At 45.4% G+C, this 25,075-nt stretch overlaps 2 protein-coding genes across 5 annotated transcripts; one reads left to right on the top strand and one right to left on the bottom strand.

The window, feature by feature from the left end:
* Positions 1-1,064: 1,064 nt before the first annotated feature.
* On the top strand, positions 1,065-1,855 carry MPC1L (mitochondrial pyruvate carrier 1 like). The gene is given in 2 exon segments (XM_007991422.3): positions 1,065-1,205; positions 1,527-1,855. Coding segments are annotated over 2 exon segments (429 nt in total). The 3' UTR covers positions 1,815-1,855.
* A 2,898-nt stretch (positions 1,856-4,753) lies between these two features.
* CXHXorf38 (chromosome X CXorf38 homolog) lies at positions 4,754-24,979 on the bottom strand. Of its 4 annotated transcripts, none has more exons than XM_007991423.3 (7): positions 24,713-24,979; positions 24,415-24,549; positions 16,725-16,844; positions 14,729-14,878; positions 14,255-14,434; positions 8,421-8,580; positions 4,754-7,975 (listed from the first exon to the last, which is right to left on the bottom strand). In XM_007991423.3, exons 1-6 carry the CDS (start codon positions 24,926-24,928, stop codon positions 8,422-8,424), a joined length of 960 nt encoding a protein of 319 aa, XP_007989614.1. In that variant the 5' UTR covers positions 24,929-24,979; the 3' UTR covers positions 4,754-7,975; position 8,421. The 4 variants fall into 4 exon arrangements, with proteins under 4 accessions (XP_007989614.1, XP_007989615.1, XP_007989616.1 ...); XM_007991424.3 differs by having other exon boundaries at positions 4,754-6,396; positions 24,713-24,971; XM_007991425.3 differs by having other exon boundaries at positions 6,168-6,275; positions 24,713-24,971.
* Positions 24,980-25,075: the final 96 nt, after the last annotated feature.

The raw sequence follows: 25,075 nt of genomic DNA, 5'->3' as shown, positions 1-25,075 counted from the left end.
CCATCCTTGTTTTTAAGAGACAGATGCTAAAATCTTAAGGTGAAATGTCACCGTGTCTGCAAGTAACACTCAGGCAAATTATGTAAGGGCTAAAATTCTGAACCTGGTTGAGGAATTTTGTATCAACATCTAGTCAGCACTGTCCAGGGACTAGTCAGAACAAGTAGTTTCCCTTCGCATGGCTGAGAAGCAGGTAGCCTGACCCTCTCCTCTCCGGGTGGCACGAGTAACCCTCAGCACTTAAAAGCAGCTGCAGCCCTGTGGGGAACGAAGGCTGAGGCTGTGGTTCCACTTCTGCCAGAGGACACACACATGCACGCATGCTGTATGCACTTTATGGCAGTCCATGGAAGGCACAAAAGTGCAAGGGTGAGGCTGCGCCCCTCCCCTAACCCCAACAGGAACATATGACAGTAGCACAGGCTGTCTAGAGCACTTTACAGTAGTCACGTCCGCCCGAGGGCGAAACCACGCCCTTTCATCCCCGCAGAACAGCGGCAGGTGCTGTCTGGAGCACTTTACGGCAGTCAGGCAAACGTGCGAGGATGAGGCCAGGCCCCTTCGCCCTGGCAGAACCGCTGCACGTGCTTGTGGAGCACTTTACAGCAGTCATGCGGAGGCGCGAGGGCAAAGCTACGCCCTTTCATCCCCACAGAACAGCAGCATGTAGTCTGGAGGACTTTACAGCGGTTACTTGAAGGTGCGACGGCAAAGCCACGGCCTTGCAACCCCGTAGAACAGGAGCACGTGCTGTCCGCGGCAGTTTAACGGCATTCAGGGAAAGGCGCGTGGGTGAGGCCACTCCCTTTCGCCCCAACAGAACAGCGGCACGTGCGGTCCGGCGCACTTTATGGCAGTCAACGCGAAGGCGCCGGGGTGAAACCATGCCCTTTCATTCCGACAGAACAGCGGCACGTGCTGTCGGCGCACTTTATGGCAGCCACGTGAAGGCTCGAGGTCGCTAGCGGGCACCCTGTCAGGGTCGGCTACGGATACTGGGCTTTGCGCTCTATTTCATTGTGGTCTGGCTGTCGGTCCGTAGGCACACCTACGGCTATTCCATCATGGCGAGGATGGCGGTACCGTGGTGAACGATGAGAGATCACTTCCAGAGCAAGGAGTTCCAGGGATACGTGAGCAGCCTTCACTTCTGGGGTCCTGTGTTCGACTGGGGCCTTCCGCTGGCTGCCTTTAAAGACATGAAGGCAGGCCGGGCGCAGTGGCTCACGCCTGTAATCCCAGCACTTTGGGAGGCCGAGGCAGGTGGATCACCTGAGGTCGGGAGTTCGAGACCAGCCTGACCAACATGGAGAAACCCCGTCTCTACTAAAAATACAAAATTAGCTGGGCCTGGTGGCACTTGCCTATAATCCCAGCTACTAGGGAGGCTGAGGCAGGAGAATTGCTTGAACCTGGGAGGCGGAGGTTGCGGTGAGCCGAGATCGTGCCATTGCACTCCAGCCTGGGCAACAAGGGTGAAACTCCGCCTCAAAAAAAATAAATAAAATAAAAATAAAGACATGAAGGTGTCGCTGGAGATCATCAGTGGCTGCATGACGACAGCGTTCATCTTGTACTCGGCGATCTTCATGCGCTTCGCCTACCGCGTACAGCCTTGAAACCTGCTGCTGATGACGTGCCACTGTACCAACGTGATGCCTTGAAACCTGCTGCTGATGACGTGCCACTGTACCAACGTGATGGCGCAGAGTGTGCAGGCCAGTCGCTACCTACTCTACTACGGCGGCGGCGCTGAGGCTAAAGCCCGCGACACCACCAGCCCGGGTTCCCAGCCCCCGAAACAAGCTTCTTAAGAACTGAGAGGGCCTGATCTCATCTCCGCAGGTCACAAGCACTGAACTGTCATTCCTCCTAAAAAAAGGTCAATGAAGACCTCGGTTTTGACTCTAAAACAGTGCGAATCTGACTTAAACCTGCAGTTTGATTAATAAAGAAATACAAAGTAACACTGAACTGAAGTTGAGTGTTGCCTCTTTTGTAAACTGGAAATGTTTTTTAGAAGGGGAGGATGGATTAGCTGGTCTTTCTCTTCACAGGACCTGCAACTCAAGATAGTTTAATATGGGGGAGGAAGACTTTGAATGTAAAGCACTTCACAGCTTTTTTGTTTTTTCTTAAAGCTCTCTTGGGAACATATTTTTGTTACTTGTTTTGGATGTCCAGGGCAAACAGGGTTGCTTAGTATCACACATGACTCACAACTTGGTGCAGTCACAAATCTGTACATCAAAAAAAGTCTGGGGGCTCTTTCTACTGAGGGAAATGTTTCCAAGTGGGTTTTAAATGAATGTGGTGAGGTACAGTGTAGCCTTAAGGAGTCCTCAAGAGAACCTAGGATCTCTTGGTGACGGAGAGCAATTATAGAATGAGCCATGGAGGCAGGATAAACAATTCTGGGGACAATTGCCATCAACCCTGGGATTCTAGGTAAATAGGTAAAAGGACAAAATCATTCTTTCCTCCTTTTCTTATCCTTAAAAACGGGGGAAATGGCAGTTTGCAGAACTGGTTACCTATCACTCTGTCGAATGCTAGCTAGAGCTGGGGGTGAGGGGTCAGTGGTCAACAGCGGCAGCTCGGAGTATTCCCCTAGGAATCTTGGGGGGTTCCTACGGACTCTTAAATCACAAAGCCGAGAAAAGGGAAACGAGAAGGGTGGGGTAGTGGGGCAGTAGGCTAAGGCGATTACCTACATAGCAGAGGCTGCCCTCTACGATTTGACCCCAAAATTTTCCCTGCCCCTGCCTCTGAAGGATGCGGAAAGTTCCAGAGTGTTTACTGGTGAACCCCAAAGTAGGTGTTTAGAAGTATTCGACCCTGCTTTAGATAGAGTTTTCAAATGCAAAGAAATTTAAAAGCACTATCAAAGATTCTGAAGACATCAGTTTTTGGACAAAATGGGCACATTTGTGGAATTCTAGAAGATTCCCCTTTATCTTCTCTGCCATTAAAGCAGTAATCCTCTTTGTGGGCAGTCGCTGTGTTTCACGAAATTCTGCATGTGGGGATGGGGGTGGGAGGGGGTGGGAAACGAACTATGGGGAAGTAGTGAATTATCTATGGCCATGTAATCACCCCCAACACTTAGTTTAAGACAGTTATCTGACTTAATTTCTGAAGGTCAGGAATCTGGGAGTGATTTAGTGGGGGACTTCTGGCTCAGGGACTCTCAGCTGTCAGCTGGGGCTGCAGTCTCTGAAGATTTGACTGGAGCTGGAAGATCCACTTCCAAGCTCATTCATAGTTGTTTGCAGGAGGCTTCAGTTCCTTGTCATCTGGGCCTCGCCATACAGCTGCTTGTGACATGGCTTCCCCCAGAGTGGTGTTCCAAGAGACAGCCCAAGATGGAAGTTCTAGCCTTTTACAGCTTCATCTTAGAAGTTACATACCATCACTTCTGCTGTGTTCACACAAAACAACTCTGGTACACTGTGGGAGGACAATATGAGGATGGGAAGCAGGCATTGTTAGGGGCCATCCTGGATGCTGGCTACCACACGTGGTGCTAAAATAATTCTCATGCCTTTCTGGTAGTCAGTAGGAAAGTAAAGCATGTAAATTTGTTGCCTACCTTCCCAAAGAGAGGTCACAAAATGCTCAGTTTACGGTTCTGTGGTCATTGCTAACATGCACATATAGAGCATGGGTTTGAGAAGCAGAAATCTCTGGAAGGTAACAGTGGGTCTTAATGTTTTAGATAATTCAGACTACAATGCAGTATTAAAAACCAGTTCTTAAAGTTATGAAATGAGTAACTTTATATCCACTTCACTAACAATTTCATAAATAGAAATTAATATATTTTTAGGTTGTCTTACAATATGCATTTTGTAATTTGAGTCTATTTCAATAAAAGGCCACTGTCTATTGAAGACATTTCAGAGCAGGTAGGTTTCTAATTAACCTCGTGAGGGAAAAGGAGGTAATCTCTGCTGCTAATTTCCTATTACTCTATACTTACAATTTAGAGGTCAAAACAATTCAAGGAAATGTCCAAAAGATTGCAACACCTCCACAATAATGCAATGTTCCACTTAGGGCATCTAATTCACAATATGCCCACCCAACTAAGTGAGCTAACCCTTTGTTGCCTAGGATATTAGTGTTTAAAGCCAAGGATATTAGTGTTTAAAGCCAAATAGGTAATTCATACTTTAATAAAAATGAACCTTTTAAATCATTAGGGTAACAATCATTTCATAATCTTCCCAAACTCTCAAACGTAATCCTTTCTAACCTTGGCAATTTAAACTGTCTACAGATCTCCACAACTTTATAAAGCCAGTAACATTTTCTAAATTGGCAGAGCTAGTTTTCCAGTTTTTGTCACCAACACACTTTAGTCATTTCCCAGAATCAGGTGTTTTACTCTGAGTTGAATATGTAATGTCTTCCTCCTTAGGTACTCTGAGCTCCCTGGTGAAGAACAGGATAAATCCAAAGAACTGCTTTATCTTTGCAACTATAATGCTAATACCATTTTTTTCCTCTAATTCTTTCAAAACTATGAACCACATATTGTGTCCCAGGGAGAGGCTGACAACAAATCATATTGCTGGACGAAGAAGACAAGGCGCTTCACAATGAAACAGACAACCCTATGCAGAAAGTGATCCACGTGCTGGGCTTCTTCCCACCGCCCTGACAATTTGAGGTGACCCTGGAGGTGGAGCTACAAAATGGAGGAATGGAGGCTACAACATAGCCCAGGAAATGCGACACAGCCAGCTTGCAGTTTGAATTTATATTTTATTATTCTGAAATATAAAATTTTAAAAACATTCAAAATACACCAGTACATGTTTGTTATAAAAATTTCACCCAGGAGGATATAAAACAGAAAAGTCAAATATTCCTTCTAACTTTCCCCTCTACCTCAATTTCCTACAGAGGTAACACAGCAAAAAAAACTGGGGAAAAGCAAACAACTTTCCAGACCTCTACTATTCTAAAACACAAACAACATTATAGCTTGCTATGCATTGTTTTCTTGTGTTTGTTTTTTTGGTTGTTTTTTAGAGACGGAGTCTCCCTCTGTCACCCAGGCTGGAGTGCAGTGGTGTGATCTCGGCTCACTGCAACCTCTACCTCCCTAGTTCAAGCGATTCTCCTGCCTCAGCCTGCGGAGTAGCTGGGATTACAGGCACGTGCCACCATGCCCAGCTTTTTTGTGTTTTTAGTAGAGACAGGGTTTTACCATGTTGGCCAGGTTGGTCTCAAACTCTTGACCTCAGGTGATCCGCCCCACTCAGCCTCCCAAAGTGCTAGGATTACAGGCGTGAGGCACCGCGCGCGACTGCTATGCATTGTTAAGCCTTTTGCTTTTCTAGTTAGTATGTCTTAAAGACCACTGCATGACCACAGTGCGGCGTCGCTTCATTCTTTCCAACAGTTGCATAAGATCCTGTAGTATAATGTGCTACACTTTAACAGTGCTGCTGTACACATCCTGTTGTGCACACCCTTGTGCCCAGGTGCACAGTTCCGTTAAATAGAAAGATATCAACAGGTTGATGTCTCTATATATGATGCTACATTGCCTTAAAGTCCTCTCTGGGGCTTTAAAAAGTTTTCGGAACCGTATCTTTATCAGAGCGGACAAATCCAGTAAGATGACAGCTCGTATACCATCATCCATACCTTACACATCCTTGTATTTATATCTACTTCAGGGGCTGGCACATGGTGGACCCTTGATAAAAGCTTGTGGGCAAACTAACTAGACACAGGTATAAAATGGAAGCGTTCATAACCCAAAGTTACTAAAATTAGAAGTCAGATCTTAAATTGGTTAATGAATCAAGATTCCATTTGATCCCAAGTTTTGTACTGCACATCTAGAAGCTCGGAAATAAATTTCGCTAAGTTTCTTCATTTGGAAGAGTTGTGAGATGAATGAAATTTCTTTCTTTACTGTTGAAGTTTTCTCAAGGAATTCCATGAAATGAAGGGAGAAAGAAAATGTAAGACTAAAGATTAAATACTACCTGGACAGATTAAAGGAGGAAGTTACAGGCACATCTGCACTCATCTGGGCTTTCCAGAGTGACATTAAGTGCATTTTAACATAAAAATGTACCCCAAATAAACCCCTGCCCTCCACCCATTCTACAGATGACATCCTTGGTAGGCGGCTGGATAGGCACACATCTTCACTGGGCTTGGAATGGAGCCTTTCCTGCAGGCAGCGAGGAACATGGCAATTCTGTTCCTGAAGGTCCACAGGCAACTTGACCCAGTTAAGTACCGCTGGCCTTGGAAACAAGTAGATGCGGGGAAAGGTGAAAGTGAGGCTGACTCCGCAGACCACTGCCTACGATGGGGCAGTCATTGCGCAGTTTGGGAAACCAGCAGGAGGAAGTCAGGAGTGGATGACTTTAGGGGTAAAAGGTATAGAAAAAGCATGAACGAATGTGTGAATTTGTTGAAAGAAAATGTTTGTCTTTGAATTTCCACAAGAATGATGCAATTTCATTTTAAAATTTTGTAATGAAGGACCAGGCTTAGTTAATAGCATAACTAACATTTAGATCCGGGAATACTCCCAAGCTAAGAGGGTCCCTTCAGTCAAATATTCACTGAGCATGTGAGGCCAGGCCCCAGGAGCTTACTTTTCAAATGTGTACCATAAACCAACTGCCAAGTGAGAAGCTCCCCTGCTCCTGCTTGACATCCCTGCTTGTGATGCTGGCCTGGGTCCTGTCAGTCCACTGGTCACTTGAGTCACCATTCTCCAGCTCCCCACAGACCAGCCTGGGCCCAACTCCTTGCCCTACTGCCTTAGGCTACTCCAACCTAGTAGTAACAGTTTTTTGGGGTTTTTTTGAAACAGGGTCTTGTTCTGTTACCCAGGCTGGAGTGCAGTGGCATGATCATAGCTCACCACAGCCTTGACCACCTGGGCTCAAGGGATCCTCCCACCTCAGCCACCTGAGTAGCTGAGACTAAAGGTGTGTGCCACCATGCCCAGGTAATTTTTAACTTTTTTGTAGAGATGGGGTCTCGCCAACTTGCCCAGGTTGGTACTAAACTCCTGGGCTCAAGTGATCCGCCCACAGTGCTGGGATTACAGGCGTGAGCCACTGCACCCAGAGGCAGTAACATTTCTGTACTAATTGGAAACAACTAGAAAAATCGCCTTTCAGGCAGTGCTTCTTCTTGCTTTCCTCTAAAAAGGAAATATTTCTTTCCTATCCCAGCATTTATATCCCAGCCCAGCCTTGGGCATCCTGGGTGAATAGGAATAGGACTTGCCTGCCAGTGGGTGGAGCACTCCAGGTAAGCCTCTGGCACAGGCCTGGCCAAACACAGCCTTTACTAAGTTAAGCAGTTACAGTTTAGGACCAGAAAATAAATTCACCTTTTAAATAGCAAAAAAATCCCTGGATGGTAGTAAGTTTTGTTGCTGTTTTTTGTTTTTTTTGGAGACAGAATCTCACTCTATTGCCTAGGCTGGAGTACAGTGGCATGGTCTCAGCTCACTGCAACCTCTGCCTCCCAGGTTCAAGCGATTCTCCTGCCTCAGCCTCCCGAGTAGCTGGGATTATAGGCACATGTCACCATGCCCAGCTAATTTTTGTATTTTTTTTTTTTAGTAGAGACAGGGTTTCACTATGTTGGCCAGGCTGGTCTCGAACTCCTTGCCTCAGGTGATCCACCCGCCTGGGCCTCCCAAAGTGCTGGGGATTACAGGTGTGAGCCATCACGCCCGGCCTGGTAGCAAGTTTTGGCAAAGAGTATCTAATATTTTTTATTGCAATAGATTATACAACCCCAAGTTTACAAATATTAAAATAGTTCCAAAGAGAGGAAAGTCCAGGACAAAACAACAAAAATTCCTTTTTGTTTGGGTACAATAGTCTGGTAACTTTTTCCTTTTGCACAGAAAAGGATGTCTGAGACGGAAGCCATGCTGACTTTCACAGAACATGCCTGATTTTTGTTGACAGGCAACCTAAAATGAAAGAGAATGTTTTGATTTTTTTTTTTTATTTGAGGGGAAAAAAGTAAAATGCTGAAGATAGTTACTCATTTTAAGAAGTTCTCCTTATGGAAACTAATCAACTGCTATTAATGCCATGGTAAGAGCCAGGCATCAATGGTGTCATTTTAAGGCAGAAATGCTTTTTGATTATGTTATAAAGCTGATTCATTTAATTCTAGACCAATGACTTCAGGTATATTTGGCTAAACAGGGAGTTGATGTTGAATTACTTCACAGACTTAAGAACCGTTAAGTAGAGAAAGAACACAAACCTCAGTGTCCTCTCTTTGAAACAATAAGGACAAACTTCAGATTAGACTGTTGTGTGTTCATGATGGCCTCACATGAGAGAACAGACATGAAAGAGATGGGGCGATTCTGTCCTTCTTTAACACCATCATCTGCCTGAACTCACCTCAGGCCTTCCTGTCAGGTGTCTGTCTCCCAGGTTCCTGTGAATCCAGTTTCTGATGTAGACAGAGGCTGTCTAGCTTCTGCATATTTTCTGTAAGGCCATTTCTAAGATCCTCATTGTTTCTCAGAAATTCCTTCACCACTTCTAGTCGATTTGAGAGCTGCAAGAGGAAACCATGCAATGTACAGCTCAGACGATTTTATAGCAGATTTGTAATTCAAATGAAAAACCCACTAGCTCCCAGACTGGCTCCTACTCATATGCCCAAAAGACAGAAATCTTGGCTACAGGTATCTGTCCACAGACAGGTTAAAGTTTGAAAAACAAAAACAAAACAAACCCTTTAAAACAAAGCATCCTCCACTCAAAAAATAGTGGCCCAGGATAAGTGGTTCTGGGGGTACACAAGGGAGTATTTGCTTGTCTCTTTCCATTTTTTTGCTTTAAAACTTCCTGTCTTTACATGAAAGGGCGTCATTTTATACAAACACACACGTGTATGTGTATAAATAAATAAAATGCCCTTTTCTTTTGAATTCTGTACCTGAATTATTATACATATGGATATATACATATATACGTGTGTGTGTATGTATATGTGTGTGTGTGTGTGTGTATTTTTTGTTTTTTTGAGACAGTATCTCACTCTGTCACCCAGGCTGGAGTGCAATGGTGCGATCTTGGCTCACTGCAACCTCCGCCTCCTGGGACCAAGTGATTCTCTTGCCTCAGCCTCCTAACTGGGATTACAGGAGCCTGTAATCCGGCTAATTTTTGTTTTTAGTAGAGATGGGGTTTCGCCATGTTGATCAGGCTGGTCTCAAACTCCTGACCTCAGGTGATTTGCCCACCTCGGCCTCCCAAAGTGCTGGGATTACAGGCATGAGCCACGATGCCCAGCGATGAATGCTTTTAAATGGGGAACCCTCAACTGCAAGTCAAGTCAGGGTTATATAAATCTAATGAAGAAAAGTAACGGAGCACTCAGCCCTAAGAGAGCAGTAGTTCTTAAACTGCAGAGTGTACATCACTGATTCCTATGCAGTAAGTCTGGTGTGGAACCCCAGCAAATACTCATGTTATTGTGAAGTAAGCAAATGAAAGAGCCGGATGCCAGATGATGGATGCTGGGGATGGGAGGGAGGTGAATGACTGGCTAAGGCTGTGGCCAGGATGCACAGGGAGTGGGGAGGGACAGGGAGGAGCTGCAGATGATCAGAGGGTTTCAGATTGGTCAGTAAGTAGACCGGGAATGTGCCCTTCAGGAGCTGGTTAATATACAGCTGGAAACTAGCCTAGAGCTCCTGCAAGATGCTTGAGCTTTAAATAATAAATCTGAAAGCCACAGACATGTGAAATGAAGATTACACGGATGACATGGTTCACAGCATGCGTTAGGAACTGTGGGCACTGCATCGTTAGCTCTCAGTGACCGTGACCGGTGCCCTAGACACACCCCAGGGTCCTCCTGCGGCTCTGATCAGATGTCCATGATGGCACCAGCAGGGCCCAGGCACCACACGCATACTCCCAGATAGACTTTTGCCCTCAGTGGGGTGCCCCTCCACTTGTGCGGAGACTTTCTCACATGATAACCTGGGAACGGTGGTCCTTCTGCTGCCACCTCCTGACCCCCCCGCAGACTCTCAGGACTGATGTGCTCTGTTCTACTTAGTTTCTTTTCTTTTGTTCAAGGTTTCAGTTCTCTTTTCCATCCCAAATTGCCTTTCTTTCCCATTATCTTCAACATGAGTGTCCCATAGCTGACATTTCTTGGAACTTGTTTTCTCCTTTGTGAAATGCAACAAATGCATTTACTCTTGAAATGTGCTTAAGAGGTGTTCTGGATGGGGTGATTATTTTAGCTCGGGGTTGGCAGGATGAATCAAAAGGAGGCTTAAAAAAAAGTATTAAGAACAGAGAAGGCTTTGTATGTTTATATGTAAAGGGGGAAGAGAAAGTAGAGATGGAAAAACTGAAAGTACTAGAAAAATTTGGAATGTAGAATATTCAGACTCGGACACTGAAGCCCAGCTTTGTCACTTAATTAGCTGTGTGACTTTGGCCAAGACATTTGACCTCTCTGAGCTTACTTCTAGGTACACAAATTAAGGATGATGATACCAACACCACCTAGGATTCTGGTGAGGATCAGAAATAAACTACTAAAAGCACTTAGCAGCTTTGGTCCATTCCCTCCTCCCTAACTACATTCATTTAATAAATGTCCAATTTACTCACAGTCTACTACGTGCTGGTCTACTGTTGGAGACAAAAGACGCTCGGCAACTTCACTCTTCCAGTCACCTAAGCCAAAACTCTTGGCCTTGCTTTGATCTCTTTCTTTCTCTGACGTGCCACATTGGCACACCTTCACATCACCTCTACACTTCTACCCTCAGCCTGGCTACCACCATCCTTTACCTGGTCCACTGCAGTAGCCTCCTACCAGTCGCCCTGCTTCTATCTTGGCCCCTCCCCTCCAGTACCCCAGGGTACCCTCACCACTGCAGCCAGGGGCTCCTTTTGTCATCCCAATGGCTCAGAAGGCCCAGTAGGACCTGCTTCTTCTCCCTTCACTTCTCTGACCTCTTCACCCACTATTCTTTCAAATCCTCTTCCCCCAGATACACGCATGGTTAATCCTCACCTCCTTCAAGGTACTGCTAAGTCTCACCTTCTAAAAGAGGCCACCCTAATTACTCTACTGCAACCTGACATTCGTCCCCACTCTGCCAATCCTGATCACCCTCCCTCTGCTCTACACTGGATTTCTCCTTCTACTGCCCCACATCATGATCTTATTATGTTTACTGTTTAGTATCTGGCTCCCACTCTGGAGATCTTTGTCTGTTTCACTCACTGATGCATACCAAGCTTCTAGAACTGTGCCTGGCACACAGTAGGTGCTCAATAAAAATTTCTAGAATATAATGAATGAAGTGCCATTTTCTATCCTTTCCCCAGTGACCTCTTGAGTACACGCTGTCATCGTCCCTTATCCCTAAGCTTCCCTGCAGGTCTCTGTGAAGGTGGCTCCCTCACCAGGGTTTAAGAAATCAGTCTTGATTTTAAAGTCTGTGAAAATTATTTTCATGTTTTTTAGCCACTAACTGTGCTCAATGTACTTTAGTTGGATTTTTTTTTTTAACTCCCAGATCCTAACAGAGCAATGAGGGCTGGCAGGACTATGTGAAGGGCACTTAGGTGGCAGCCGAATTCTGGGGCAGATGAGCCCATGGCCGACACAAACTCCATGTTACAAGGGGCTGAGCAGCTGCTACTGCCATTTGGCTCCGAAGCAGAGTAAAATCTCACAATCACAGCAATACATGCACAGTGTATTTTAACGTGAGCCCACTTTTTCTACTGTTCTATACCTTTAAGGTTCACCAAACTAATAGAAAACTGTGGAGATGGTGAGCTCTCTGTGGCACTCCATGATGTGTTTGCAGGAGGTGTCACACTGAATTACTACCATCAATCATTTTTCTCAACTTAGCTTTCTAACCCTACCCCTACTTCTTTTGGTTTGTTTGTTAGTTTGTTTTAAGAGATGGGGTCTCCCTATGTTGCCCAGGCTGGTCCCAAACTCCTGGGCTCAAGTGATCCTTTCACCTTGGCCTCCAAAAGTGCCGGGATTATAGGTCAGAGCCATTGCACCTCGCCTTTACCCCTACTGTTTTAACAAAAACAAGAAACAGTTCTTGATAACATTTATAACAAAAGCCCTGGGGTCATAATACAATCACTGTATTTCCTGATCCCAGGATGCACATTTTTTCCTATTCTAACATCTCAAATGAGAATGCATCTTACTATTGATAGTGTCTTATAATAAACTGGCAGCATTGTTTTTTCTTTCTTAGAAGTAACTGAAATAATGGTATGTTTTACAATTGACAGCATTTTAGATTCATTGAAATCTGGTCTTAACAAATCCTCTGATTTTGGCAACTAACCCGAAAGAACATGGATAATCATATAGGGTACTGAACTTTCAGAAGACGTCAAATTTCATATACACAGAAACCTGACTTCCAACTTTTTTGAGATAACATGCCAATCAATCCTCACATTTTGATCAATTGAAATATTATGAGAAATGCCATGGTCTGCTGAAGAGAAAGCATGAAAAATGAGAATTTATTAACTCCACCTAGAGACTCCACCCAGAGAACAAGCCAATTAATCCCTATTTCCTTTCTGTAAAACAGAGATAATGGGGATTCAAAACTTACAGCTGCCAGCTCCTCAGTATATAAGATCTGCAGCACAGCAGGCAGGAAGCCACAGGATCAGAAGGGGGAGACCTGCGGGCCAGCCCTCAGCCCCAGTGCAAGCTCTTTGGGGCCCTTGCCTCACATGCAAAGCAGGGGATATAAGATGACTGCCAGGTTCCCTTCCAGCTCTCAACTGACACAAACTCCTGGCTCTAGCTTCTGAAAACAGCAGCAGAAAGAAAACTGGGGCTCTAATGGCATTATAAAATAAAGACAGGAACTGAAACACATGGATTTAGAAAAGAGAAGATTAAACATTCTAATACATCATTTTAAATACCTATGGTGTACCATGGTAGGCACACCCAAAAAACCAGGGGTACCAAGTCCTTGTGCTAAAGGGGCTCACCATGCTGAATCAAAGCTGGATCAAAGCTGGAATGGTTAATACAGGCATAGTTACCTGCAAGGAGCATGGCTCCGTGAATTTGCATTTAATAAACTCTCCCTATGTTTAATGAGGTAACCAGCAAAACTACTTTCCTTGGACAAGGAGGAATGGAGAGGTGAAATGATTTTTCCAAGATCTCCTGGTGATCTTGAAGTCTAATCCAGCCAGTGCTGGAATATTTCTGAACCTTGCTGGAATATAATTCAACTACTGTTAATTTATTTTATACCTTGTATGTGACAAAGGAGATTTGTTCCTCCTGTACCTGGGAGCTTAGACCATCATTAGCCTGCAGGTCCTAAACTAGAAACATTGATGATTCTTTAAACACTCCCCTCCCTACCTTCTCCACCCTTTTCCAGCCCCATGCCATGCTCCAAGTAATCTCCCTGGCCACCAAGATCCATCAGTTCCGCCCAGGCACTGCCTCCAGAATCCAGTTCCTCCACAGCCCCTAGTTTCTGTTCTCTCTCACCTTCACACGACTGCAAGAGCCTTCTGGGTAGTTGCTAGCCACTCATCCAACCTCCAGCTACCACAAGAGTTAACTTTCTAAAAGCTGTATCTGATCCTATTACCCTTTCTTGACTGCTTTTTGGGAATGAAGCCCAAACCCCGTGGCATGGCCTAGAAAACCTTTTGGCATGTGGCTCCAGCCCACTTTACCATCCTCAAACCTGGCCATGGCTCCTGTGCTCACTTGTCCTTGCCCAGGCTTAGACTATCCTTCCCTGCTTTTGCAAGTACTGTGCTCTCAGATGTCAAGAATCATCTTTTTCTCTTGCCAATTTGTCAGACTCTTATTTGATTCTGTGAGTCACAGCTCAACAGCATCTTCTTAGCAAAATCTTTTTTTGGCAGTCCCTCTGACCAGGAGAGAACGTCTGGAGCATTTTTTTCAGAATTCTATTGTAGCCCTTACCAGATTTTTCCACTTTGTGGCACAGATTAGGCATTCAAATGTTTGCTGATGTGAAAGTGAAAATATTTGTTAAGAGATAACATTAATCTGTGCCAAAAGCATATTCACACTTCTGGAAATTATTTGACTTATAAATCAAAACCACCATTAATTATTTGTTAAGATGAGCTACTCTTCCTCCCCAGAATCTTTCTTTGTGTTGTTTACTCACACGGAGCCTATAACACTTTTCTTTTACCTCTTCAGGCAACACCTCTTGTTCTTCTGCTTGAAGATATATCTCTTGAAGTTTCTCCTTTAGTAACTGCATTTCTATTTCATTGACTTGGCTCTCACTCAGGTAAGTTCCCGTTTCACATTCACACCCATCTCGCTGATCTTCCTCAGGGATGTGAACAGCCCAGTCAGATGTCAACAGCTGAGGGATTGCCACACAAATATATGAACTGATTTCATGAAAAACGCATTCCACTGAATTACTCAAATAATTTGTAATTAAACATAATGAACTGGATCCATATTAATAGTGCACCGTGACCACAGAAAAGTTTCTCAGCCCAGCATAATTGCAGATTTCATATCAGCATTCTTTCCCCTGCTTACATTCTAATATTTAGGTTAAATCTAATAAACTTCAAATTCTAAATGTGTGGCTGTTGTTGTTTTCTCTCCCTTCATTCTGTATGCCAGAACTATTAAACATGATTTTTACCTGTTCTATTCTGGAGTATACTGCCACAATCTCTGGGATGTTCCTGAATTCATTCAGAAAATTTTGGATCTTCATCTGAAAATCTCGAAGCCACGTAGAAGATACTTTCATCTCTGAAGAGTGCATGATCTCATTACGACATTTAATTACCTGCAGAAAGACAAAAAGATAAAAAGCTTCAAAATCAAACAATGGGGTAAACTGAGATCTTTGACCCCAAAGAAAAATCATAGAAAGGCTTTGTTAATTACAAATTAACAAAAGCAGTCGTCAGAAGGCCTGGAACTTTCTTGGGATCATGGGCATAAGCTGGCATGTACCTGTATCAGAGTGGAGGACACTTCAGCCCTCCAGCCCCGCAAGTCAGATCCATATTTAGTTCCATCCTGTCTAGAGGGCAGACACCAAGAAGTGAAGTTCTCCTTCTGCCTTCAAGGGTCAGGCAGGTAGCCTGAGGGAAGCTGGCCATGTGTAATGGTAAGGAGTCATCTCCCTACTAAAAGACTGGTTCAGAGCTAACTGGACAGCAGAGGCCCTATCTGAAGGGGCAGCCTCTACTTAACATGCAGCTTGTTGCCATAGGAGTTATATGAGCCTGTGTTCCCAGATCTTCTGATTTTTCATGAGAAACTGGAAATTTAGATTTTTATGACAACTAATTTGAAATTTTAAAAAATCATGCAGGACACATAAGACATGACAATAAGTCAGATTATGGCCACAGGATTCTAGGAATAAAAAGATGGCTCCTGGGTAACGGTTCAGCCTTTTCTCCCTCCTTGAGTCTCTGGAGCTGATTTCCAAGCAATCCCGAAATTCCTAACATAACCTGTAGGTACCTGTTGGTGCCGCTGAGGCTTGAGGGGTTGTTCAATCCCCAGTCACACAAATAATACATTAGTCAATGTAAGAAATACAAATAAGCCTACAACTATCCTTAGCCCTTGAAGTCTTGTGGCCAGCTGGATATTCCACATTCCCCCAAAATCCCTTAACTTAAAACAACCTGCCAAAGAACAAGCTCATCGGCTCTGGGTATACCCACAGGATGAAGCAGCCAACACAGAAGTCTTTTAAATACTGTTGGAGCACCAGGAAGCTGGGTCTAGGGAGTTTCCTGATGTGGAAACCATGATGAAAAGAAAATAAACTTTGGCCTCTGTCTTTAGAAAAATGGTCTTGTCTAATCATGTATTAATATATAATTCATATAGAGTCTTCCACAGTTTGGTTAAAAGATATCAAAGGGTTCAACTACTATGATAGTTCTTTGTTTCTGCTGATATCATAAAGGAGTCTCAATCCTGGTAGTTGCTGGTATGCAGACAAAAGATACATGCATTTTCTCTACCTATTATAAATAATCCAGGTATAGCTATATACTCTTTCCAATGACCTTCAGGGTAATAAATGTATGAGTTGTTCTCTGGTGAACTAGAGAAAAATTTAAGTTTCCCAGAGGAAATCTAACAAGCACAGTGATCTATTCTGACACTGTTCTCCATCAGTATTCAAGTTTTCTTCAGTTCTATATCATTTGGTCTTGCAGCTGCTTAGCCAATGAGATTCAGAAGGGTAGGATTCCAATGCTGGCATACAACAGGCAGAATGATGCAATGTTCTGTATTTTTTTTAATAAGGAAAATTATTTTGGTTCTGTTTATGGCAGAACAGGGAAGAGACTTTTAGGTTCATCTACTTCAGCGGCAAACGGCACAATGAGTTGTTAGGAAACTAATTCAGGAGAACTACTCTTGACTGCATTTGCACTGGGGTTCTTGGACATCACAGAAGACATGATATGAGTCACACTAGCTTGCTTAGTGATGCCAACTTTGAACCCAAGTCTAACTTTCTTTGTACACCACTGTTCCGGGGAACTACTACGTGCTATACCTGCATGGCTGGCTTAGCATCACAGGTGTATCTCATGACTGGCTCTCACAGCATAGACCCAACAGACTCAGGGTATGCTTTTGAATCTGAAAGCTCTTACCTCTGTGACTTTCTTTCGATCAACCACGAAGTGATCGCAGGAGTTGATGAGACTTAAAAGAGCAACTGCATCACATTCCTCAGGTCCTCGTTTGTCTGCTAGTCCTCGGGGCATGAAGGCCTATAGCAAGGGAGGGAGGAGGGGGACCTGAGCCTCTTCCAACTCTAGGAGATGGAAAGGCGATGGTTACTTGTCTGTTTTCCAAATGATGACTGAAATTCTCTTACGCACTGAGGTTTCAACTTAGAGCCTCATGGGCCCAAAATGCAAGTAGGGAAACACTGTCACAGCTAAACCTTGGTCAAGGGCAATAACTGAAGGGTTGTACTATCCCTGCTATTAGATACATATGATATAACTGGCTTTCCATCCTGTCTTAATGGCATATAAACAGAAAGCATGAGTAGAAGGCACCTTTTTTCTTTTCCTTACTGAAATTTCAGTGGTTGAGTTGTTAAATAAAAAGATTTAAAAATAAAATAAAAGTGGACAGATTCTAAATGACTTGAAGAAGTTCGGTATGGAAGTAATACATTAAGAGTCTGGGCTTTGGAGTGAAAACTGGGTTCAAACGCCAGCTCTGTCATTTGCCAGCTGTGACCTTGGTCAAGTCACCCTCAGATTCCTTACCAGTAAATGGGGGATAACTGTCCTTATCTACTTCAAAGGATATTGTGAGAATGAAATAAGAGAATGCAGGTATAGCACCTAGCATAGTGCTCAGTACATGCCAGTAACCAGGACATCAATGCAGGCAATTATTATGTAGATGGTGCAAGGCGAGTAGGACCCACATAGGAGTTACAGATAGAATCCGGGGATGGGAGATACTAGATATACCAGAAGGGCCTCAAGCTAGCAGGATCTTGCCTTTAGTAGGATTTTATGGCACAGACTCCCAAAATGGTGTTACAGGAAAGCCTGGGCGTATTTCTTTCCTGAAATATTTCTCAACTTATATCGGGATGCAACAACTTTACTAGGCTAAGAATCACAAGGGTACTCTCCTGCCAAGGGAGTAACAAAAAGTTACTCACAGTAAACTCTAAATAGGCTGGGTACAGTGGCTCATTCCTGTAATCCCAGCACTTTGGGAGGCAAAAGCGGGAGGATCACTTGAGCCCAGGAGTTTGAGGCCAGTCTGGGCAACAAAGCAAGACTCCCATCTCTATTAAAAAAAAAAAAAAAAAAAAAAAATTAGCCATGCATGGTGGTGTGTGCTATAGTCCCAGGTACTCAAGAGGCTGAGGCAAGAGGATTGCTTGAGCCCAGGAGTTCAAGGTTGCAATAAGCTCTGATTACACCACTGCACTCCAGCCTGGACAAGAGAGCAAGACCCTGTTTCAAAATAGAAACAAAAACAAAAAACAACAAAAAAGACCCTTTTATTTAAGAGACCTGTTCCACTGAAAACACATCTCAATAGGCAAGCAACTACAATGCCTCCTACAGGGCTGCTCATGAAAGCATTCTGAAAAGGCTGGGGTAAGTGCTCATGTATGCCAAGGAAAGTCAGCGCTACGTTCCTGATGGTGGTGAAATCATACACCTGAGTCCCACATAATTCAGAATTTTGTAAACCCTGGCTGGCCCCTATCAACAGGTACAGTAGCCAGTATCATCACTATCTTTCTGTGCCTTAATAGCCACAGACATGCTGACCCTCTGAAAGAAGTCTATTATGGGCCGGGCGCACACCTGTAATCCCAGCACTTTGGGAGGCCAAGGCGGGTGGATCACCTGAGGTCAGGAGTTCAAGACCAGCCTGGCCAACACGGTGAAACCCCATCTCTACTAAAAATACAAAAACCAGCCGGGTGTGGCAGCACATGCCTGTAATCCCAGCTACTTGGGAAGCTAAGGCAGGAGAATCGCTTGAACTCAGGAGGCAGAGGTTGCAGTGAGCCAAGACTGCTCCACTACTCTCCAGCCTGGGCAACAGAGTGAGACTCTGTCTCAAAAAAAAAAAAAAAAAGAAGTCTATTATGAATGCTACAAAGGTTAACGAAGAAGCTAACTAACTTACCACAGGCAAACTAATGCCATGAAACTGAGGAAAAGAAGCTCTGAAAAATACAAAAAAAAAAATTAGTCAGGCATAGTGGCATACACCTGTAGTACCAGCTACTTCGGAGGCTGAAATGGGAAGATCACTTGAGCCCAGGAGGTGGAGTTTGCAGTGAATTGAGACTGTGCAACTGCACTCAAGCCTGGGCGACAGTGCAAGACCCTGTCTCAAAAAGGAAAAAAAAGAAACTGCTGAATTCAGCTGTTGCTGGGAAGAAAATGCAAAGTTAGTAGGGTCTTAGTCACCTCCAAATCAGGTGTAGTAGTTTTTCTTTTCCATTATAAGGTAGGTCCTGTCTGGCATTTTCTCACCAATATAAGCCAATCTCTTCCACGTTAAAGTTTTTGTTTTGTTTTTTAGAGACAGGGTCTTGCTCTGTTGCCCAGACTGGAGTACACTGGCACAATCACAGCCCACTGCAGCCTCAAACTCCCAAGCTCAAGCGATCCTCCCAACTCAACCTCCCAAGTATCTGGGAGGATTACAGGCATGCACCACCATGCTTGGCTAATTTTTTGTATTTTTTGTAGACATGGGGTTTCGTCATGTTGCCCAGGCTGGTCTTAAACTCCTGGAGTCAAGTGATCCACCTGCTTCGGCCTCCCAAAGTGCTGGGATTACAGGCGTGAGCCACCGTGCCTGGCCTTGTTAAAATTTTATTTTAGTAATTATTCCCTTTCTTTAGAACTGGAAGCCAACAGGGAGGCTCTGCGGCATCCTTGCAGTGAAAGCAGTGTCTTAAAATTGTACTGCATACCACCGTGTTCCACACGCCAAACGCACAGCAGTGAGAAACATGTTATTGCCTCTATCCTCCACTGTCTCTTTGCTGAGTAGGAGATGGGGCTGGAAAATAAACAGAGGCCCAATCGTGCCAGGCCTTATCGGCTCTGGAAAGGTGTGGGGTTTATTCTAAGGCCATCAGGAAGCCATCCAAGGGTTTTAGGATGATCTGATTCCCATTTGAAGACTGTACATGCTGCTGTGTGAAGGACCGACCACAGATGCTCAGAGCAGCAGAGGCCTGGTAGGAGAGGGTGAGAGTTGTGACGTGGAGATGGAAAAGAGGATTCCAAAAGTATTTTGCAGGTACAAACAAGGAGAGAGGGGGTACTGAGAGGGAAAGAGATGAAACAAGAGTGATTCTAGAAAGTTGGTAATGGGGAATGGGCATAGGGTAGGGGGCAAAGACAAACTGTTCTACTTTCAAACTAAATAAAATGTGCTCCATAGGCGATGGAGTGGAGGGGGCAAGTAAGCAGGTGGATGTGTGCGTCTAGAACTCAGAACAGAGGGCAGGGCTAGAGCCACCAATTTGGGAGCCAGTTAGCATTTAACACCACAGGCCTGGGCAATGTCACCAGAGAAGAAGGGAACAGAAGAGGCCCGGCCCCGAGTCCCGGGGAAGGCCAAAAGACATTCAGAAGGAGGCTGAGCAGGAAGAGCCAGGGAGATGGAAGGAAAGTCAAGAGGGTTTCAAGAGCAGCCAGTAGTGCCAAATGGCTCTGGGAGGTAAGAGAGATGAGGTCACAGATGCAGTGGAGTGACAGGGGCAGAAGCCGAGGCAGAGTGGGTTGAAGAGGAAGTGAGAGCAGAGAAGAAGAGAACAGGCATGAAACCTCTTTTTTGAGATGCTTTGCTGGATATGTGTATAGGAGGCAGATAGAGAAATGGGGAGACAGCAGGAGAGAATGGATCAAGGGACATTTTTCTTTTTCTTTTTTTTTTTCTGAGACAGGGTCTTACTCTGTCATCCAGGCTGGAGTACAGTGGTGCCACCACAGTTCACTGCAGCCTTGACCTCCTGGGCTCAAGCAATCCACCCATCCCAGCCTCCCAAGTAGCTGGGATTACAGGCACACACCACCACAGCTGGCTAATTTTTTTTGTATTTTTTGGTAGCACACACCACCACAGCTGGCTAATTTTTTTAGGTATTTTTTGTATATTTAGGGGTTTCACCATGCTGGCCAGGCTGGTCTTGAACTCCTGAACTCAAGTGATCCACTCGCCTCGGCCTCCCAAAGTGCTGGGATTACAGGTGTGAACCACCGCGCCCAGCCACGCCTGGCTAATTTTTGTATTTTTTTGTGGAGACAGTTACAGGGTTTCGTCATGTTGCCCAGGCTGGTCTCGAACTCCTGAGCTCAAGCAATCTTCTCACCTCTGCCTCCCACAGTGCTGTGATAACAGGAATGAGCCACATCTGGCCTCTTGAAATCTTATTTTCCAAGTATTTATTCAAGTGTTTTTTTAAAAAAACAGCTTTCTTGAGATATAATTCACCCATCTACACATTACAATTCAGTGGTTTCCAGCATATTTAAAGAAACCATCACTACAGTCAACTTTAGAACATTTTCATTGCCACGAAAAGAAACCCCATACCCATTAGCTATCATCCCTCATTCCCCAAAGCCCTGGCAACCACTAATCTACTTCTGCTTCTGTGGACTTGCCTATTCTGGACATTTCTTTTCTTTTCTTTTCTGAGACGGAGTTTCACTCTTATTGCCCAGGCTGGAGTGCAATAGCACAATCTCGGCTCACGGCAACCTCCACCTCCCAGGTTCAAGCGATTCTCCTGCCTCAGTCTCTGAGTAGCTGGGATTACAGGCATGCACCAACATGCCCGGCTAATTTTTTGTATTTTTAGTAGAGACAGGGTTTCTCCTTGTTGGTCAGGCTGGTCTCAAACTCCTGACCTCAGGTGATACACCCGCCTCGGCCTCCCAAAGTGCTGGGATTACAGGCGTGAGCCACCGTGCGGACATTTCTTATAAATGGAGTCTAAATGGAATTTATATAAAATGGACATGTCATATAAATATAATATGTGATTGGCTTCTTTCACTCAGCATACAGTTTTCAAGATTTATCCACATTGTAACATGTATCAGTACTTCATTCCTTTGTTACATTGTTACAGCAAAACAATATTCCATTGTACAGAGATACTGCATTTTAAAAATTCCATTCATCAGCTGATGGGTATTTGGGTTGTTTCCACCTTTTGGCTATAGTGAATGGAGCTGCTATAAACATCTGTGTACACTTTTTTGTATGAATGCATGTTTTCATTTCTCTTGGGAATATACCTAGGAAGGGAATTGCTGGGTCATGTGGTAACTGTTTAATTCTTTCTTTTAAAAAATTTAAATAAACCATGGCTATATTAAAGCTTTTTCTATGGAGATAGGAATGAGCTGCAAGAGAGAGAGTGGACAACTGAAGCCTCAAAGGCCTTGAGCAAGAGAAAAGGGATAAGATCCAATACACGAGTGGAGGTATGAGGCAGTAAGAGGAGAGACACCCTTGCTCCTCTGTAGCAGAAGGAAATAGATGGTGCACATGGAGATTAGTTGGTGTTGGCAAAAAGAAGAGGAAGTATAGTCAGCCCTCCATATCTATGGGTTCCACATTCATAGGATCAACCAACTGTGGATGAAAAATTCTCAGAAAAATAAAATAATACAATAGTAAAAAGTAATAAAAATTTTAAAAAAATATAGCATAACTATTTACATAGCACTTACATTGTATCAGGTATTATAAGTAATCTAGAGATGGCTTAAAGTATATAGGAGAATGTATGTAAGTAACATGCAAATGCCACATACATCATTTTGTATCAGGGACTTGAGCATCTGTGGATTTTGGTATCCTTGGGGGTCCTGGAAGCAATACCCCATGGATAAGGAGAGACAACTATATATGTCCAGGGGCCTCCATCAATTTCGTGAAGCATGAGCAAGGGCGGAGGAACGGGAGTGGGGATTTGCTGAGGAAAAGTAGTAGTCTCCAGAAACAGAAGCCTAGAGAGAGATGTGGCCAGACCACTGGGGCTCATGATCAAGAATGAAAGTGAAACTAGTCAGCTCCCTTGTGAGATTCTTTCCCACTAATCAGAAGTAGAAAATGTTGTCATCAGGACTGGAGTTGGCCCAGGCAAGTTCAGAGAAAGGAGAAAAAAAAAAAAAGCGGAGATAACAGCAAGGGACTGATTATAATGACAGGCCATGGAATCTGGGCTAGCTGAGGTGACAAAGGCAGGCAGGAGGGCAGAGGGTGCTGGGTATTCAGGAAGCAGTGGAAGCCTCAAAGAAGCGGAAGTAGTATGGGGCACAGGGTTGGGGGCAGGGGTGTGTGAATAAGTGTGCCAAAGGCCAGCAGGATGTTAGACACTGAGACTTCCTATGCCAAGGTCCAGGGTGTGGGCATGCAAGCGGGAGGCTGAGTGGGAGTACAGCAGAGGATGCTAGAATCAGGAGCCCAGAAACTGAGAGGATGGGGTTGGACTAGAAGGTCTGTAAATGACAGCAACCAAGAGGAGCAAAGAGGGGTATAAGGAGGTAGCATAGGCTACAAGAGGATTCCAACGGTGTGAAAGCAGCAACGGAGACCAAACAGATGAGGGACAGGCATTGCAAAGGGCAGAGTTTTCTTTCTTTCCGTTTTTTTCTCTTTTCTAGGTAAAAGTAGAAGTCAGCAACTCTATGGCTGCAGTGGGAAAAAAATGGGGAAGAATGTGTAGGTGTGGTGGGTTTGCCGGCTCGTGATACCCAAAAGTCTGGGGACCCCTGATATAGTTCAATTTTTTAAGACAGGGTCTTGCTTTGTCACCCAGGCTGGAATGCAGTGGTGTGATCACGGCTCCCTGCAGCCTACACTTCCCGGGCTCCAGCGATCCTCTTACCTCAGCTTCTTGAGTAGCTGGGACTACAGGCACGCACTACCACACCGAGCTAATTTTTGCATTTTTTGTAGAGACGGGGTTTTGCCATGTTATCCAGGGTGGTCTTGAACTCCTGAGCTCAAGCCATTCTCCCACCTTGGCCTCCCAAAGTGCTGGGATTACAGGCATGAGCCACCGCGCCCAGCCCCAATTCCTTTCATTTTTGAGATTGGGGAGCACAAGCTGGCCCAGTGTCACACCACAGCAGCTGAGCCAGGACTCAGATCACCTGCTTCCCAGGCACTGCTCCTTTCCAGTGCCCACTCTGTGCCTGCTGATAACTACTGGCATGTAGACTGACTGCTAAAGTCAATTTGTGTTAGGAAGCCACTTCTGGCTGTCCCTCTCCGTCCCTTACTGGGCAAAAAAATTTCCCACTCGGTCTACTTAGTAAGTGACATTGCCAAGATCTGAAGACAGATCCGGCTGCCTACCCCATCCCCAGCTCCCCAAAGTGCCTTTAGCTGGGCACTTAAGGTGCTTTCTATTTTAGCCCTAACTTCCCTTGGCTTACTCTGTCATCCTTATAGCTTCCTATAGCCAAAAAGAGCTGATGAGCTGTTCAGTGAGTCTCCCTCCCTCCCTGCCTATGCTCATGATGCTCGCTCTACATCTTGCCCCTACATCTCTTGTAGAAATCTTTCCTATAACTTTCCAAGCAGGGGTAACAAACTCAAATGCCCTCAGGAAGCAGACGAGTAGAAGAAAGCTTCTACTTCACTAAGCTGGGTTGGGTCCCCCATACCACCCTTGAACCGCCTAGATCCTTGATCAATCTCTCTCTCCACATCTGTCTATGAGGCCCCGGCGACCACAGGACCAGATAGCCACCCCGAGTGCTGGGTGACCCGCCGCCTCCTCCTTCCGTCCCAGCCTCAGGCGCTTACCTTGGCCACCTCCCAGGCGTCCACGGGCCAGCGGCCCGGCCGGCAGTTTCCCCAGTGCACGTCTCCATTTCTGTTGACGTGATGTCTCAAAATCTCCTGTTTCCATTCAGCGCACACCTGACACTGAGGCTGAAACTACAGGAGGCGGCGGTGAGGAGGGGCCCAGGAGGGAGGGGCGTCGCGGTTGGCCCTGCCTCGCGGAGGGAACAGGACACTTGCGCTCTGGGTCTGGGACAGGAACGGGGATGAGGAGGGGTGGGGTGGGCACGGTGGTCAAGGCCCCGAGCCAGGTGCTCACCTGACGGGCGCGCGGGCTGCACCGTGAGCCGCCGCGGCAGACGGCGCGTGGCCCCAAGCCGGGGGCTGCGGCGAGTAGGCCGTGGTGGAAGGAGAGCACCTCACGGCCGACGAAACCCTGCAGGCAGCTGCGCAGCAGCAGCAGGCAGTGGCCCGCCTTCACCCAATTCTTGTACTCAGCGCAGTTGAGGCGCGCCGCTAGCTCCGACAGCACCATGGCTCCCCGCTTGTACCCAGGAGACTGCGGGGCGTGACGGACAGCAGTGCGCAGGCGCGGAGCCTGGGAGGTGCCCGAGGCAGCGGCGCCGGCGCCTGCGCCTGCGCGGCGCGGCGCCACCGATCCCGGGGCGGGGCGTCTTGACTT

Source organism: Chlorocebus sabaeus, chromosome X (genome assembly GCF_047675955.1).
Source record: "Chlorocebus sabaeus isolate Y175 chromosome X, mChlSab1.0.hap1, whole genome shotgun sequence".
Classification (NCBI taxonomy): Eukaryota; Metazoa; Chordata; class Mammalia; order Primates; family Cercopithecidae; genus Chlorocebus; species Chlorocebus sabaeus.
Note: the sequence above shows the minus strand (reverse complement) of the source record. Positions and strands in the feature narration are given on the sequence as shown.

Excerpts from the sequence above, each read along its gene's own strand:
- CXHXorf38 (XM_007991423.3), bottom strand. The coding sequence starts at position 24,928 with ATGGTGCTGTCGGAGCTAGCGGCGCGCCTCAACTGCGCTGAGTACAAG. Across the intron at positions 16,845-24,414 it reads ACGCCTGGGAGGTGGCCAAG|GCCTTCATGCCCCGAGGACT; the intron begins GTAAGCGCCTGA and ends CCCTTGCTATAG. Across the intron at positions 14,879-16,724 it reads ATCGAAAGAAAGTCACAGAG|GTAATTAAATGTCGTAATGA; the intron begins GTAAGAGCTTTC and ends GTCTTTCTGCAG.